At 38.1% G+C, this 18483-nt stretch overlaps 1 protein-coding gene and 2 long non-coding RNA genes across 5 annotated transcripts in view; all 3 read left to right on the top strand.

Moving 5' to 3' along the window:
• The window catches only part of LOC134826219 (proton-coupled zinc antiporter SLC30A2-like), a 35563-nt gene that overhangs the window by 5279 nt on the left and 11801 nt on the right, over window positions 1-18483 (top strand). The window contains exons 1-4 of one of the 3 annotated variants that reach the window (XM_063838514.1): window positions 9952-10189; window positions 10347-10481; window positions 11360-11395; window positions 13031-13139. In XM_063838514.1, coding sequence (XP_063694584.1) covers window positions 10163-10189; window positions 10347-10481; window positions 11360-11395; window positions 13031-13139 — 307 coding nt within the window. In that variant the 5' untranslated portion in view covers window positions 9952-10162. Of the gene's footprint in view, window positions 1-9951; window positions 10190-10346; window positions 10482-10998; window positions 11162-11359; window positions 11396-13030; window positions 13140-18483 lie in introns of those variants that run through there. The other 2 variants (XM_063838516.1, XM_063838515.1) reach the window with 2 other exon arrangements.
• On the top strand, window positions 15234-17201 carry LOC134811388 (uncharacterized). Its single transcript, XR_010159799.1, has 4 exons — window positions 15234-15846; window positions 16041-16156; window positions 16312-16469; window positions 17126-17201. It is a non-coding gene; the product is annotated as an uncharacterized LOC134811388 (long non-coding RNA).
• Window positions 17218-18202, top strand: LOC134811387 (uncharacterized). Its single transcript, XR_010159798.1, has 3 exons — window positions 17218-17307; window positions 17521-17682; window positions 17934-18202. It is a non-coding gene; the product is annotated as an uncharacterized LOC134811387 (long non-coding RNA).

Genomic DNA, 18483 nt, shown 5'->3' with positions numbered 1-18483 from the left:
TAACTAGCTTGTTAGTATAGATAGATTAGGGAGCGACAGGCTCGTCAGGCAAAACAATAGCATCTATATTAATAATCTTAAGTGTTAAGATCGAATCTAAACAGACTCTTCTTCATGATGTTGTTACACGAATTATGAATTAGGGATGCACTGGTTCATAGGATTAGGGTAATGAAAATTACTAGTTGGTTTGTGTGTAGATAGTAGGTCTGTGCGGCTTCTAGTGATAATAGAAAATTATTATAATTATTGCGTAAGAATTATTATAAAAGTTATGTTTATATAGAAATAAGGAGAGTAACTTACATATTGAGGCACTTTGCTTATCCTAATTGTACCTATCGAGAATGACTCAGACCGAAATTTTCTAAATCCAAATTATTTTCAAAGTTTTTCTGGAAACTACTTTTGTTCATGTTTCATGCTTCCCTGAGCATTATGAGCCGAAAATACTTTTTCGGTCCGTACCTACATTCGGAAGGCTGTGGATGTGATTAGTTCCATATAATTATAAAGAACGTGATATTTGGCCCTCGGATTTAAAGGAGAATGCGCAAATTTGGTCCTCAGAGACCTGGAATAATCGCAATTTGTCGCGAAGATCTTTTTGTCTCGGCAAACGTCAAAAATCGCGATTTGTCGCAGGGAATGAGGAAAATCGCAATTCTGCAAGTGCCGCGATTTCCTTTTGACCTTGCCGCTCCTGTCTCTTGATTGCTTATGATGATCAGGAACACATGACGTATCATCACGACGATTATTGGTCACTCGAAATCGACCCGTTATTAAGAATGCAATGTACCTTATCGGACCTTATTTGGACGGACATTAAATGAACGGACATTATTATGAACGGACATTAATATGAACGCTAGAATGCATTCAAAACCATCAAAAATCTGAATTTTTTTCATTTCTTTGAAGTTTTTGTATACCAGCTAATGACCTTTAAATCCATTTTTTATACAATAGCATATAATATAAGCGTCTCAATACTCAATACTCTATATTACATTGCAGCAGCCGACCGCAATACAGAACAGTTTTAAGTTCAACGTACAATTTTTATTTTTAAATTTTTTTGTTACGAAAACGTACTATTTATTGTTACTAAAACAATAGCATATGATATAAGAATCTTAATACTCAACACTCAATATATTACATTACAGCAGCCGACCGCAGTATAGAACCTTTTTAAGTTCAAAAATGTATTATCAAATTTACTTACTTAGTTTTATCATTTGTTGCAACTATATACTAGCAGTAGCGGGTTCAAAGGACAATAGACGGCGCGGAACTTATTGACATTTTGATGTTAGAAAAATATTTTAATACTCTTCTATTATGTTGTCATTTCAATAAAGTTGTACTATGAAGGGGTCGTTCACATATTACGTAATCAATATTTTGGCAATTTTTACCCCCCCCCCCCCCCCCTCCGTAATCAACCGTAATCAAGACCGAACCCCCCCCCCCTCCCCTATATTACGTAATCAAGGTTTGACCCCCCCCCCCCCCCCCCCCCCCCCCCCCCCGTAATCAAGACCCAACCCCCCTCCTATATTAAGTAATCAAGATTAGTAATCGCAAAACACTTACTAAACGAAAATTGGTTTAAAAAACGAAAATTTTGATTACATAATAAACGCAAATTGCCCAATTCTTATCTGCAAATATCAGTGTACTAAATTGTGTGAGTCCTATATAATACTGTTTCTTCCCGGTACTCCTAGTGAAAATTACCTGCGTGAACCGAGCATCCCACTTTTGAAAGGTTATTAAAATAGAGTATTCACATACCTTATCATACCTTATTTGGACGAACATTAAATGATCGGACATAATTATGAACGGACATTAATATGAACGCTAGAAGGTATTCAAAACCATCAAAAATCCGAATTTTTTTCATTTTTTGACGTTTTTTATTTCAGCAAATTATTTTTAAATCCATTTTTTATACAGTAAGTAAGAATAGCAGTCGTTAAGCAGTAAAAATGTCAAAGTATGTGTACATGATCAGTTTCTAATATCACATATCATCTTCATCAAATGGGTTTTCGTGCATGAAATAGTCCATGCTTAAAGCATCAGTGATTTCTAGCTTTATGGAAACCTTTTTTATCAAACTACCCCGGTCCTGCATTTCAGTGTTAACTTTTACAAGCCATTCGGCGTGAAGTGGTTTTATCTTAGACAACTTAAGGTTAACCTTAATCACTTGGAGTTTTCCTAGCACTGTTTCATTACCTCCCCTGAGTAATATGAACTATAACAACGTCGAGCAATGTCCTTGGCAACACGATTTACCGTAATATCTAGAGGCTGGAAAAAGTTTGTCATGTTGGCGGGGACTAACTCATGAACTATGTTGTTGAGTGCCATAATTCCGTTGACTTTTTCCGCCAAGTGACCCTTGAAAACCTCATATACTAGTAGAGTTTTCTGTGCTTCTGGCAGACCAAGGAGAACCTTTCCTTCGTTAACTTAAGGCACAATAAAGTTCTCATAGTTGTCATATTCTGGACAAAAAGTTCAAAGTGGAAAAATGTTTGAAAAAAATTCAACGGACTTTTACTTGGACGGACCTTAAATGAACGGACTTTATTTGAACGGACATTAAGATGAACGTAAGGGCCTCCAGCGTTCAATTAATGTCCGTCCAAATAAGGTCCGATAAGGTAGGTGTGATGGTTGTTTCTGCGTATTTGTTACCTGTTACTAATTGATAAACAGGATCATAATGTTGATTGTATCGATAAAAATGGATTTTAAGGCATAAGGAAGCATTGTTGAGCTCTGAAACCAAGTTTAATCGATTTCTCGTGCAATTTTAGGTCAGCTTCAGGAATGTTCATCAAAATAAGTTTATAACAATGTCGATATTTTGGTAAATTTCTAGCTTTCTGTCAGAAAATAAATTTACGGTTTCTATAATAGTGGGTAATTAGATATAAACTACAGTACAGCTGTACTTACACCCACATTCACAAGCATGCAAGCTCACCTGGTCCAATGAGCGGGAAACGGAGAACAAGCTCTGGTGACGTCACAGTCACGTGACCTCAGGCTCATAATAACGTTACCACAGACCTAATCAATTGGGTTCTGGCCTGGTCAGCCCCCTGTCACCCGATCTTGAGGTGACGTACGACACCTCGTTAACCCAATCAATGTCTGGAAGGCTGCAAATTTTCACATGCCAAACTCACAAGGGTCTTACGGAGTTGTTCGAGATGACGATACATAGAGGCCGCAGAATTATGAGGACTACCAGATCCTGGTGGAACCTAAGCGATCCATGATATCATGACAGGCCCTACTGAGATCTTCTTATTGGTTCCTGTCTTCTTGTGTTGTCTGGTTAATCCTTTGCGAACTCTTGCATCTTGATCTTGCTTTATAATTTATTATATCAAGAGTTTAAATTCCCAAATAGTCAGACTGAGCAGGTTGAGCTGTAGTAAAACACAGTACTGAGGCGTTAAAACATTTTCATTACTATCTTCAGTAACATCCTGAATCAGAAACTCGGTTAATATCAGTTCCTACAAAGTGTAACATTGGAAATGAAATGACACAACTAAAAACGATATGAATATTTTTTTAAAACATAACTCTTGTGCCCCAATGCAATAGAAAACATTTAAGATAAATCCAATAATGGAATCCCAAACGGGTCCATGGCATTGAGCCCCAATGGACGTATAGTTCTAAGTTTCTGAATATAACGGTGTTCATCCACTTCTAGAGTTCTTGGGCTACTATTACTGAGAATTGACACTTTATAAGCCTGGTTAAAATTGTCACGTTGTTTCATGTTATGAACTTCTACAAGGTGTTTACCCAAGCTGAATCCGTCGTCGTTTTCTTCAGGGACAAACGTATTGTCCGAAATGAGTTTGTAGTAATGGGCGCGATGTTCGTTTACTCGTGCCCTGAGGGGCTGCACCGTTCTTCCTACATAACACATGTTACAAAGTTGGCAACTGAAGAGGTATACAACATTGTAGCTGACACATGTACCAGTCACTGCTTTGGCTCGCTGTCCATTGACTGTTATTGATGGATGTGGAGATATGATGTTACAGGTACCGCAGTGTCTGCCCCCACATGGTCTTGTGTGAGGTTGGGTTAAGTCATCCGCAAACTGTTTTGCTTTGACTAACTTCCTTCTAAATGATGTTCCAGTACGTCTGACGAATTTGAAGATAGGGCGTGATGTACCGGCTCTAGATGATATTGGGGAGCCTGGGGTGTTTCCACTTGTATGGGAACCAGATAATCCTGAGAAGCTCCTGGTTCTACTGAGTTCTGGTTCCAATCTTTGCACCGATTCTACTAACTCTTGATCACTGCCAAATGTTGAAATAACGCGGACTGCTGGTTCTGGAGACTTTGGTACCAGGACATTGCTGTTTGAGTTGTCCAGTGGTTTGAGACATCTTTCGAAGCCTTTGACCTTTTCACTGATGTTATCTACCATAGTTTTAGGGTAGTTGGATTGGAAGAAAAAGGTTTTTAATTCATCAATTTGTTTTCGGAGTCTGTCGTTATCATTGATGATTCGCCGGAGTCTCAGACATGCACTATAGACTATGCTGCTGAATGTATGGTTCGGGTGGTGGGAACCGAAGTACAGGTAGGAGCGGGCATCAGTCTCTTTAACATGGAGGTCTGTCTGAAGATCACCTGCGGTGTCGAAACAAAATTTGATGTCTAAGAACGACACATAAACATTGTTATCTTCTATGATGTTCTCATCAATGTGGAGGCCAAGTTCTGCTAGCCTTGAGTTGACAGTCGCGATGAATTTTGAAAACTGTCTTTTCGTACCATGGAATACTCCACAGCCGTCGTCTATGTATCTCTTGACCGATTTTACAGGTTCCATTAGTTCCGTGTCTGTATAGACTTGCTCACGCATGACATGGTATACTGCTATGTTTGCAAGTTGTACACAGATACTGCCTCCTGTCGGTATATATAATAATATAATAATATATATAATAATAATATATAATATTATATATTATGATTGATCATAACAGCACAGGAGTTCTAAAAAAGCACAGGAATTCTTACCCAATACCCATGTTTGATATTTCATGCGAAGGAGCTCATCTTATAACCTCGCTAGACAGCCTGATAAGTAATTACAGAGGATAATATTATACAATATTAAATTTCCATCTCTCATGGCTTACCACTTACCAGTCCAGTTAAACGATTAGGACGTATCGTCGCTGCTGTCCCAAGTGAAGGACATGGTGTATTCTGAAAAGGTATTTCTTTCTCTTTATCTAGCGGTAGAGTTCATTATTTAATCGTTTAGAACTTTGAAACTTTAGATAATATTATATTGGTCGTTTCAAGGTGTTTCAACGAGTATTAAATCATTATTTGTATCTTGAGGACTGAGGAGGATCGGGTGTGAAATGTAAATTGAGACATTGCTAATTTCTCTTCGTAGTAATCGTTTTCTGCTGCAGTCTTCATGTCGGATCGATTTTTTAAGAACACATATCTTGCTCTATATGTATTATATATATATAATATATATATATATATTTCATTGCCGAACTTCTACACAATAAAAAAAGCGGTTTTGACTAGATCCTCGTAATTCTTTGCATCATTTATTAACATCAATTCTGAGAAATTATATCATTAAAGCAACTATAAAAAATACGAATCATATACAATTGAGAATATATAATATAGAAACTAAAAGAAGTGGGAAAATCTGATGAACGGAAATTTTAAAAAGGAACTAAAAGCTGTGAAAAAATATACTCTTATCTTATCTCATATCAAATACTGATAACTGATTCTCAGAAAATCATATCACTTAAGTTCACAAAATAAACCTGTAAAATGTATAGTACTAAAGTAAAACTTTTTTACACACGTCTCTGGAATATCTCTATATATATCTCTATATTATATAATATATACCTGATGAATTGAGCCATACTGATGAGTCATAATCTTACTATATACAGGGTAGCAATACGTCAGGATAGCAGGATAAGAATACTTCAGTATAGCAGGATAATAATACGTCAGTATAGCAGGATAACAATACGTCAGGATAGCAGGATAACAATACGTCAGTATAGCAGGATAACAATACGTCAGTATAGCAGGATAATAATACGTCAGTATAGCATGATAACAATACGTCAGTATAGCAGGATAACAATACGTCAGTATAGCATGATAACAATACGTCAGTATAGCAGGATAACAATACGTCAGTATAGCAGGATAACAATACGTCAGTATAGCAGGATAACAATACGTCAGTATAGCAGGATAACAATACGTCAGTATAGCATGATAACAATACGTCAGTATAGCAGGATAACAATACGTCAGTATAGCATGATAACAATACGTCAGTATAGCAGGATAACAATACGTCAGTATAGCAGGATAACAATACGTCAGTATAGCAGGATAACAATACGTCAGTATAGCAGGATAACAATACGTCAGTATAGCATGATAACAATACGTCAGTATAGCAGGATAACAATACGTCAGTATAGCAGGATAACAATACGTCAGTATAGCAGGATAACAATACGTCAGTATAGCAGGATAACAATACGTCAGTATAGCAGGATAACAATACGTCAGTATAGCATGATAACAATACGTCAGTATAACAGGATAACAATACGTCAGTATAGCAGGATAACAATACGTCAGTATAGCAGGATAACAATACGTCAGTATAGCAGGATAACAATACGTCAGTATAGCATGATAACAATACGTCAGTATAGCAGGATAACAATACGTCAGTATAGCAGGATAACAATACGTCAGTATTGTCAAGCAAAAGAGGATTTAAGGGGTAATATGAGAACATACTATGATTATAAATAGGTGATTCGAGAAGCAGTAACGAGCACCTGAGCTAACAAGCACACGTAGAGCCAAGCTAATGAGCTTGTGTTAGGGGTTGTATCCTCAGTACTGATACTATAGGGGATCAATAAAGTTTACTACATCTTAGGGATAATCACTCCACTATAAACCGTAAACGTGAACGTCTAAGTTAGAAGTGATTCAAATGCTGAAGAGTTGTCGAACACTTCGCAGACATGTCTTTAGGGCGACCCTGGTACAAAAAACTCAAATTATCGAAAAATTGTGACCAAAATGCTTAAAAAAAGGATTAAAATTGTCGAAAAAACACATTTTCGGGAAAAATTTTTAGTGCATTTTGAAAAATTCCGGGGAAAGGAAATACCCGCGATAAATCGGGGCGCGGTAAATCGGGGTTTTACTTTACAAGGTAAATTCGGCAGAATCCCGTTCTTAATTAGCGACTAAATTTAAACATGTTCAAGTCTGTAGTACGAACGGTAAATCGTAACTTAGAGCGATAGTTTAGTTGTAGTAATCGCATCCCTGAAGCAATGTATTGGCTATTTACCCCTTATCACGGTGGCTTTCAGCAGTCTTCCAGTCATTTGCCAACCTAGACACCGGGATTGATCCCGGGTGATTTGTCTTCCAAGTCGCAGGGTTCGGTTTTGTGGAGGTTATCGTACAGGGTTCGGTTCTGTGGAGGTTACCGTGAAACTAGATACATACTTTGTTGCATTTTTTTTATGTTGTGACTCTTATTTATGATTTTCAATCATGTAGTTTGTTGATAGTTGTTTCGGCGTTGTTGGTGGCGAGGCAGAGGTCAGCTAGCCTAGAGTCAATCAAATCATAAAAATATGATCAGATTGTTTTCTAATATTGCATAAAATTCTACGCTCACCATAAATAACTAATATATAAAGTCCTTATATATAAAGTCCTTATATAAAGTCCTTATTAATTTGTCAAGATCAAATCACAGTTGTAGATCTGTAGCCTGTAATGAATCCTAGAAACTATCTTCTGTCGTGACGAATTATCTTGTGTTTCTTCCTCATTCGAAGGTTTTGATGTGAGACGTCTCCGACGTGTGCTAAATTGCATAGTATAACAGGGTGGGCCATAATTAGCTTCAAATTAGCGAGGCGTATGAATTGAGCACGATCCAGCTCAAAAGCTCTGTTTTCGCCTAATCTGGTCGAAATGTGGACCTTACTCACATTTCAACATTAAGTTTATTCTGGCCCACCTTGTATAACTCGACTAGCCATCACATCCAGATTCCTGAACTGTGACATCTAGTTCATTTCCTTAACTTTGCCATATATTTAAATTTCCATTTCCTTAACTGCATGGCATCTATTTAATTTCATACTGCGAGAGAGTCAGCTGTCTGCAGTGAGCAAATAGCCCGGGATATCTGTTGTTGTATAGTTGAAAACGCTGTCTATTAATTGATTTCAGAGGGAGGTTGAAAAATTGCCGCCATCTGTATATAATTTCCATTGTGCTGTGGCAAGTCTGCTTTTGTCTTTTTGTAACCTTGACAAGAACAATGAACCTACCAAGCTTTGAGGGACTCGTGCTCGAAGGCTCCCTCTATATTCAAATTATGTGATTGTAAATAAAAAGAGAAATTAAGAGAAGACCAGCTTCGGCTATTTCTAAGCCGATCAGGACCCAATGTCTCTTAGAATCTCGCGAGAATTTGTCGGCAAACATCTGTAAACCTAATAATAGATATATAATAGGCTTGTCTGTATTTAAGCAGCAATTTCAGATAGCGTTATTGGAAACGTTTTATTATATTCACGTAGTTCGGATAGAATGAATATTAGAATTTATTAGCTTTTACTTGTTACTAAATGCGTCTATACCAAAGAAGCGATTGCTACAAATACTGTTGCGAATGGTAAAGAGCCTTATCCAAATTGCTATTATCTTACATCATTCTACTTGTCTAGGATATTTTCATTTACCAGGGGTAATTTTAGGCGTATAAGCACTATTCAATTTCCACCCGATGACCCGATAGGATAAGGCACTGTGTGTTCATCTGTGTGTATCTTTTTGCTTCCATACACTTTCGAAATCTCTAATCCTTCAGTGTTCTATTTTTGTCCTGCTTCATACTTTGTCTTGATACGAAATAGTAATTGTTAGATTAGATAAGGATAAAACAGTAAATTCAGTGCTTATCTTATTGCACTGCTTTGATTTTAAATCTTGCTTGAGCCTGTTCTTTTCTTGCACTTCTCAGTGTCATTTTCTTTAATTAAGTTCTCATACTTATACTACATATTTTCTTTAAATAGGCATTCTAACTTACTATTATGCGACGTGGCTTATTCCAACTTCCTGACAAATTTATAGGGATGGTCTGAGGAAAGCCGTCTCGTAGATCCACGAACCAATTAGATCGTGCCACGTCATCAAGCAACCCATGGTGCTGACTAACCACGACAATCTACTGTATTCCCAGTAAATTTAGCCCGTAATTATCCTTTAATTACGATTATTGAGCAGGCTGGCCACGTGACAGTTTAAACGCTACTAACTCACGGAAAGGAGGCATGCAGCCTTTTCCTGGGCGATCTTTGTAATTAAAGAAATCTCTAGTTAGATAGACAGCAGTTATATCTGTCCAGTTCATTACCTCGATATATATTATACTGTTCTTATCGACGAGTCGGTTTCTGTTTGAAAATGCTAAAAAGAAAATCGATGATGTTCTTCGAGAAGTAATCATATCTAAAGTCGAAATTTTTGATTAGATATCAAATTTTTGCGTGCTTTGCACGACTGATCAGCGACCTCTTAGATTCCATATTAAATTAAGAAATGTTTGCGTTTGCAGGATTAATTATGGAGCTTGTTGATTTGTTTTCGAGCTGATTTGCTCGCTTCATATTTTGATATATAATATATAAATAGCAACTCAGTTCTTCAGTTTTATCTAAAAGTTTAAACGTTATTCATTTCAATTTAATTGCATTTTATAGCCGTTTTAGTCTGTTCTCATGATTTGCAAACTCGTTACATCGGATCACATAATTCTCTCCTCCAATCATGTCTGGATCTAGATATTTGAAACTCGCGATCTAGGTATTTGAAACTCGCGACCAGACAGCACCAGAAAGCACCTGAGAGCTGATGTAGATTGTTCGGTACTTCTAATTGTCCCTGCAACACCTGACCTGTATCTTGTGGGTTTAGAGAGTCCTTCATCCTTCTATTTTGGTCCTACTTCTCTGCCCTGATAGTAACAATCAACATGCCTCTCAAGATCGCACTCTCACTTGTACGTTTCCCCCTAGTAAAGACGGTTAAAATTGAACTACGATTGATTTCCTTGATTATTATTTCTCTGTCGAGAGAAAAAGCGCTAGATTTTTTGCATTTGAAGATAAGAGTGATAGCGATTAGAGAAAGCCACTGCTGCAAAACACACATCCCAGGACCAGCCGACCTCCACAACCCCGATAAACACACATACGTGCACACATACCTCGTACGGAATGACGGACACGGAGACAGGAACTGGAGATAAGATCCCCCTCAAATCAGCTGACGTTCTGGGATTAAACAGAAAAGTAGGGGCCGCCCCACCTTCATTACATGATTACATAATTACATAATTATCCGGTAGTTCTGCGGAGGTTCTGCTGATTAATTCAGCACCTAATTATCTGCACGATAACAGACTGAGTTCCAGGATGTTAGTTACAGTGGTTCTGGCAAGTTCATCACTCAGATGACGTTTCTTTGCAAAATGATCGTTAAAAATGTTCTGCATAGAGTGTGCGTACATAATATGTTGACGTGGCTTTATGTTAAAATCCATAGCCCTTCTTCAAATCACAATTATTATTAACAAATTGGAGATGTCTAAAAAGTAGAATCATACAAAATTAAAAGTTCGATCTTTTGAAATGTGACTTCAAAATGTTACCAATGTTGAGTCCGTGTAAGCTGTTACACTGTCACTAATGTTACACATAATGTTAACAATCTATTCTTGGCAGTATTTACAATGAGCATTACGTCCTAGTTCTTAAGTTACAAATATAACATTTTCTTGAACTGTCTTCAATTATATATTAAATCACAAGTTCAACTGATGTGATCAAAATGTACGATAAGACGTCTGTTGTTACTTGAGACTCGTCCAATAATGTAAACGTTAAAACACGCACCAAGTTTCGTTGTACTCAGTACTTTTGATACCTGCCTGTTGTTTGTAACCATGTCCGGCTGTATTGAATTCCGTCGTGTAAGTATTGTTTATGTCACATGAAAAAGGGTGGTTGCGTGACTGTTACATGATTGCCTCACTGTTACCGTACTGAAGTATAAATTCTGGATAATTTCTGGTGTCATCAGTGCAAGTGCAGCTGATCTATATCTGAATTTAAATGCTTCGTCTAAAAATAATACGAAGGTCTGATAATTAATGAACGTTTATTTTCAGAACAGCCACGGCGAATCCGGTTCAGAATCCTCAGATGTAAGTAACTTTGTTTAAGTGATAATCCTATTTCACATTGTAAGTCTGTCTGGCTTGGTGACGTAGTAAGACTGTTTAACAATGCTCAAGACTACAGATTCAAGACACAGCTCCTGACTTTAGATTCTTAATAGCTCTGAAACTCCCATCACTTTATAAAGCTAGGTCGTAATCGCAAATTTAGCTATCCACCGGAGCAAACAAAACAAATATAAATTAAGTATCTATTGTTCAAGAAATCATTTCTCTTGTTTGATTGGAGGAAATCTAATATATTTAATACATGACTTAGTCTTAAGTCATTTAATCAGTAGTCGTGTCTCAAGTTTCAATAATTTCACTTAAATTTCACCAAATGAATCATTTTAATCAGACTGATCCCCACCCTCTCCATAAGAAAGTCATGAAATTTCTCGCAGGAATTTGGACGGGACTCTGTGGAATGTTTCTTAAACTGGGACGACACAAGAACAACACAACAAACATTACACCCTGACGTGACAAACACAAGACAAACACGCGACAACGCGTCTCGAGACGGCTCTAACTCGAGACACGATCTAACTCGCGACAACTTGACTCACTACGTCTACAATGAGACTGACACAGATCCTATTTCACTTATTTCTGACGTTACTCCGATCCTACAACCCAGATTCAGAACCGTGTCTCTGGTATTCCTATTTAGTATTTACTAGCAAGCTAGCACTAATATAAGGAGTTTCTGGTATTCCTATTTAGTATTTACTAGCAAGCTAGCACTAATATAAGGAGTTGCCATTCTTTTCATGATTACTCATTATTCTGAGAAATGTGAATGATGTCTTACTGTGGTAGTAGGGTAGTTAGGGTAACAAAATATTGTGGTTTGTTTCGAGAGGAAAATGAGTAAAAATTGTGAAAAGTGTGAAAATATTTTGCTGACAAAAACAAAAAATTCCAAGTTGAAAAATGTCATTTCAGTCCTTGTCTTTACTCGATAACTGATAAATGAATTAAAATCAACGAACCATGGCATCAAGAAATAAGGCAAATATTGGGTGCAACCGAATTAAGAACTTGGGAATCGTGGGAATCGGTCGGCAAACCAGACACAATTGAAACTAACAACTTTTACTGTGCAAGGTCTCTAAAACTCCCAGACTCTCAGATAACAAAATAGGTCACGTGACTATTCGAATAATCATGCATGACGAACTAATGACCGTCTCTCGCTCCATATTGTAGAGTTCAGCAGAGAAATGCAACAATTACCCATATTTATTCAGAAACCTTACTAAAATGAAAGTTTCAAATTCCCCCGTTATCGGCACAGCAAATACCTCACAACCGCGTCACGAACTGGTTAATTTTAATTACAGAGTGATGAACACCACGGATTTAATGAAGTGGAACTCGATATGATTAGGCCACGGTCACATACCCGACCTTATAAATTGAATGACATTTGTTTCTCCAAAGTTTTGGTGTATTTTCCTCTGGTGAACTCGCCGCCCTGAACGTTGCAGTTCTAGTAGTGTCCTAGTAGACTATAACTAGTTAATAGTTACCATGGCAACCAGTCTGGTCATGTCTAACTGCATGAGGCCCAGTCACGTGACGATGTCAGATGTAGTGACTCTAGAAATGCTGCAGGATCACTGTCATGAGATCGAGGAAGATAAGGATAACAGGAACAAGGCTCGGAACCAGCTCATGATCGCCTCTATTGTGTGTCTTCTCTTCATGGTCGGAGAGATCGTCGGTTAGTTACTGTTTTATTTTAGTATATTGAATTTGTCATCTATTTGTCTTGACATAACATCTAGATTTTAATAATATCCATTATATTATGTAACCCTAATTTAAACCCTGATAAAGGAATCGTATGTTATGTAGAGAATGTAAACAATATACGCCATGTGTAATGCGTAAAGAACATTTGAGTCACATTTTGAATATAAACGCTAAAAGCTTTAATAAACACTAGTCATTACATTGCCCGGCGCTTTTAGCAAGTAGTTACATTGCCCGACAGCCGACATTAATTCGATAATTTAAGTTATTGCACGTTTTGTAATTTTCAATTTGCCAAAAGAAATGGGAAAATCGACAAACGGTTAAGACCTGAGCGCTGAACTTTTAACTTTTAGAAAATCAACTGACGTATTACCTACAATTATGTATTCCAGGTTAAGATTGACCATTATCAACGCACTACAACGTTTTAAACGTCACATTCCAATATCCCGTCCACCGAGAGTTGTGTCCAATATGTAGCCCATACTCTCTAGTCCCCTGGCTCGTTAAGCTTACCAAAGTATTCAATAAAAAGAATGTAGAGTTGACGTAATATGCAACAGTTTGGCAAGGTGTAATGGTTAGGTACGCTACTAACAGCAAATACTGCATAACAGATATTAGCCGGTGAGCAGTTGTTTTGTTACCTTCAACATGGACGTAATATGGTTTCTGTGACATTTTATTATGTCACTTGTTACTCCAATGTGTGACATATTGTGCGGACACACATTGTTAACATAGTGTAATGTCGTAACACGTAAGTCTAACAACATTACTTGCTGCAAATCTCGCAGGAAGGCACGGAATGGTGCAACAGTTACATATCACACATATCACACATATCATTGTGTATATTCTATAACACTTCCTGATAGACAACATTCCGCAAGTAATATAGTCTACCTGTGTGATAAGACAAACATTATCCTTGTAAACATCGTGGTATTACGTGATATTATTACATACTATATTATCACCCTACGCGCGTGGGGTGGACTCCTGGGGTGGACTTTTATTCAGCGCGTATTTTGTAGCCTGTTCAACTTGACGTTTTGATTCGTTACTATCTCAATGTCACAGATACACAGAATGTGAGGTGATCATCTTAAAGAGAAACGTCTCAGCTTTCACCTGGTGTAAAGTTTATCTTTGTACTCAAAATATAGCTCGCTCAGTGTGCAATAGAAGTTGACAATACAATAACCACGTCTGCGACCGGTCGTCAGATACCGGAGTGTTGCACAAAATTGGGTCCCTAAATTAAAATTCTATGACACAGTTACCATGCAGAAATGTCTAGGGAAACATTTGGTGAAAGTTTCAACTCTCTACTATAAAAATAGCGATAGTTATTGAAGATAAACCGTGAGAAACTCCCTCTTGTCGAGATCAACGCTCTAGGAACCTCCCTTCTGTACCACGTGACAACGATTTGAGCGTCACGTGGCCGTCACGTGACAAAAGTGCGCGCATCGGATGGAGCAGTCTCGTGGGAAATCCTGATTGCCTGATCGATCTCGTGGGAAATCCTGATTGCTACGGAAAGGGCTGACAACCACAGTTATTTCCCTTCCTCAATTTTCCAGTTCACTTGCTCAGTGCTGTCAGTTGTTTTTTGTTTGCCCTGCTATATAAACTTCACTCCGTCATAATCCCCTACTCCCCTATCCAATGAACTGTTTCTGTTACAGCTGCCATTCTGTTGACTGGACCCTAACTTAGTCTTATCATTTTCACTTGATAACTTTATCCGTGTGCACTTTCTCGAAACTCAACTTATCTTTGTCAAGACTCAGCTAATCTCAGAACTAAATGTTGCCTTAACAGACTTACTTGTCACTGCACTGGGCCCTCCTTTAAATGCAAATATCATATGAGCAGCTGATCGATTTATTGCTTGAACTGTGCATCCTTTTTAAAAATAAATAAGGTCAATTTTACTATCGTGAAACTTAGTCACTGAAGACAACGCAATCTGGCTGTGCCGGTTCCCCTCTGCCTAGATCACTTAGAATATCCATAGTTAGCAATACTTTTATCGTTCAATGCAGCGATATAGCCAGTTATCAATGCTACATAGTAGATTTTAGCCTGTTCCAATCATCCTTATATCGCGTTAATGGAATTTATGAAATTGCCTACCGTTCAAATCGCTCTCTGTTGTTAGCACCACACTGATTAACTACGATGTTCCAATTTTTTAGAATTATGTCCGACATAATTCTAATTTTTGCTGTTACAGCAGATAGTTATGGTGTAATGGCACGCAGGAATAAGTCATCCCTGTCCTCCAAAAAGCCCATGAAAAGGTATTTGGTAAGCTATGTCTTTTCCAATATCAAATCCAATGTATCACAATCTGTGGACTTTCTACTCAAAAACTAGATTGATTAATTGATAATTCATTGCTGATTGTTCACGCGCCCTGTATGGAAGTATATAAATGGTAATCCGCATACTCCAGGAAGAATTGAAGCAATCTCAAAAGAAAAGAAGGGAATCTGGATCCTTCGTCGGATCGTCAAAGAGCTTAGAGGGGAGCTCTACGCTTCACTGGCCATGCAAAGCAGGGAGAGTGACGGAGGCGGAGGCACTGCTGGCTGCTGGAACGGACATTAACAAGCTGGACAGAACGCAGTTTAACCCTTTCATGGACGCGATCAACTCAGGTAAATCATTCGACCGCCTTAACAATATGGGTTTATTGGTAATAGTAGCAAGAGGTTTTAGTCATGCGTTTGATTACAGCACAGTGTGAAACCCTGAAGCATACGTCGAGCTCTAAACTCTGTTTTGTCTAATAATCAATTATTTGAATATTGAAGGATTAAATTTGGTAACTTGATGATCACACAATTAACAGGACAGGTCGACTGTGCTAGATGGCTGCTGAGGCAAGACGGTTTAAAGCTTCAGACCGAGATATGGTCGTTTTGTAGGGAGAGGGTGCTAGAGTCATTGCTAACAGCTTAACAGAAGGTAAAATCCTGAACTTTTGTTCATTGATTAAAAATCACCATTCAGACATACAATCGTTCAGATGTAAAAATTATTTATTCACTATTTTGGATTACATTTAGTTACAGGACTAACATGCGACATCCGTCGTTGACCTTTGTCTTTAATTCAACAAGGTAGGGAGAGCGATCCATGGCTGTCCCGATAGACCCACTCAGACTCCTGCCGGAAGATACTCCTCCGGTTGATCCAGATGAGACAGTTCTAGCAGATGATCAGTTACAGACTGAAGAACATATCCCACAGATCAATGCGTCAACATCTGCAAATGAAGGTACTTCAATCTGCTCTTCTTGTATATGTCTTTGTACCTGCGTCTGTGATTGTACTGAAGTGTACTCTGTGTGTTTGTGTCTGTGTCTGTCTTTGTATCGTGTGTGTGTCTCTGATTGTACTGCGTGTGTCTGTAATTGTAATGTAGTGCACTGAAGTGAACTATGTGTGTTTATGTGTGTGTGTCTGTGTGTGTCTGTGTGTACTGTGTCTGTCTGTGTGTCCGTCTGTGTCTGTGTGTGTCTGTGTTTATGCCTGTGTCTGTGTGTCTATGTCTGTATGTGTTTGTGGGTGTGTGTCTGTGTGTCCTTGTCTGTGTGTTCCTGTGTCTGTCTGTGTGTCTGTCTGTGTGTCCGTCTGTGTCTGTGTTTATGCCTGTATGCCTGTATGTCTGTGTCTCTGTGTGTGTGTGTGTCTATGTCTGTATGTGTCTGTGTGTCTGTCTGTGTGTCCGTCTGTGTCTGTGTTTATGCCTGTATGCCTGTATGTCTGTGTCTCTGTGTGTGTGTGTGTCTATGTCTGTATGTGTATGTGTTTGTGGGTGTGTGTGTGTGTGTGTGTGTGTGTGTGTGTGTGTGTGTGTTCTTTCATAGAAGTTGTTATTTCCAAGATACGAAGTTCGAAAAGCTAGCATTTAGTAATAGACGAATTTTGCAGCTGATATCAGAATCGACATGATGATGGTACTACACGAGATGCTCATGGAAAAGGTCTCCGTTTGCTTTCCTCCTCCCTTTCCTCCTCCCACACAAAGTGTGGGTTCAACTTTAATCTGATAGAAGATATCGTATGCGGAACCCAAGCCCGGCCATGTCTGTACATAATAACGAAAGAAACCGGTAAGTTTCTAATCATGTAAATGTTCGGCCGAACGTTTGCATTCATTTTAGACTAGTGACGAAAATCAACAATCGTTTGCCAGTTTGGTTTGCAAAATCGACAAAAAATAGTCCATTCCCCATGGCCATGATATTAGAATTCTGCCCGTTGAAATCGGCCACTCTGATTTTTATCATTGAACTTCACATTGATGACATGTTCATTCTCTACAGGTTATGCTGCGAGGGCGTTTACCTCGATAGATGTTGAAAATGCCCACAGCATTATAAATCATTTGGACCGCCGAGGGGTCCAAAACTCCTCAATCGAAGAGCTTAGTAGACATGCCAGCAACCTACAGAGACTTCAAATTCTCAGGAAACCTCTCTAGGACGGTAATACATTAACTTGTTTAGTTAATAAATTTAATAAGTAGATTTTGAGTGATGATTACTGAATACAGATATCGAGCCTCGAGGTACCATAAAAAGGGTATATAAACTTATCACTTATGCTTATATGCTTATACTATCAATGAATATCAAATCGCCTTCTCTAGTTATCAAACCCAACATAAGTTAAATCTCTGCCTACAAGGACTATTTGATATTTACAACAGACCGAGTGAATGTCTCAATCTTTTCAGGAAGCTTTATACTCCGACATCCACAATTTACCACGCCCCTGAGATCGACAAAGGTCTTTCTGATAGATTGACTTCCAGCCAATTCGATCTATCGAAGCCGAGTGGGAAGAACAAAGAACTGAAACCCCATGGTCGCAACGATGCTCCTCGCGGACAAGGGAGAGTTAGGGCCATCGGTGGTCACAAGACTGGATAATATTTATTTTTTAAGCGTTGAGGTTGTCACGAAAGCGTACTGTAACGGGACTATCAGATTTGAGTGATTTGATTTTGTGATTAGCAGTTCACGTGATTTTATTGTGATTTTAGACTGTAAAAACTATAAAGGTTCAAGTTGAACTATCGTCGCCATGATTATGTATTTTGGAACTGTTCACGTTGAAATTGCTTCGTTAATCAGCAGTCTTCCTTGGTTACTTTCTACTGTGTAATGCAGCTACGATCAACGATACTTAGCTAGTACATTCATAGTAACACTAACTGCACTGAGAAGAGTAAAAAATTTGAGCTTTGACAGAATAACATTTCCTTGTTTTTAGATACGGTTACT

This window comes from Bolinopsis microptera, chromosome 2 (genome assembly GCF_026151205.1).
Source record: "Bolinopsis microptera isolate Bmic1 chromosome 2, MBARI_Bmic_1.0, whole genome shotgun sequence".
Classification (NCBI taxonomy): Eukaryota; Metazoa; Ctenophora; class Tentaculata; order Lobata; family Bolinopsidae; genus Bolinopsis; species Bolinopsis microptera.
Note: the sequence above shows the minus strand (reverse complement) of the source record. Positions and strands in the feature narration are given on the sequence as shown.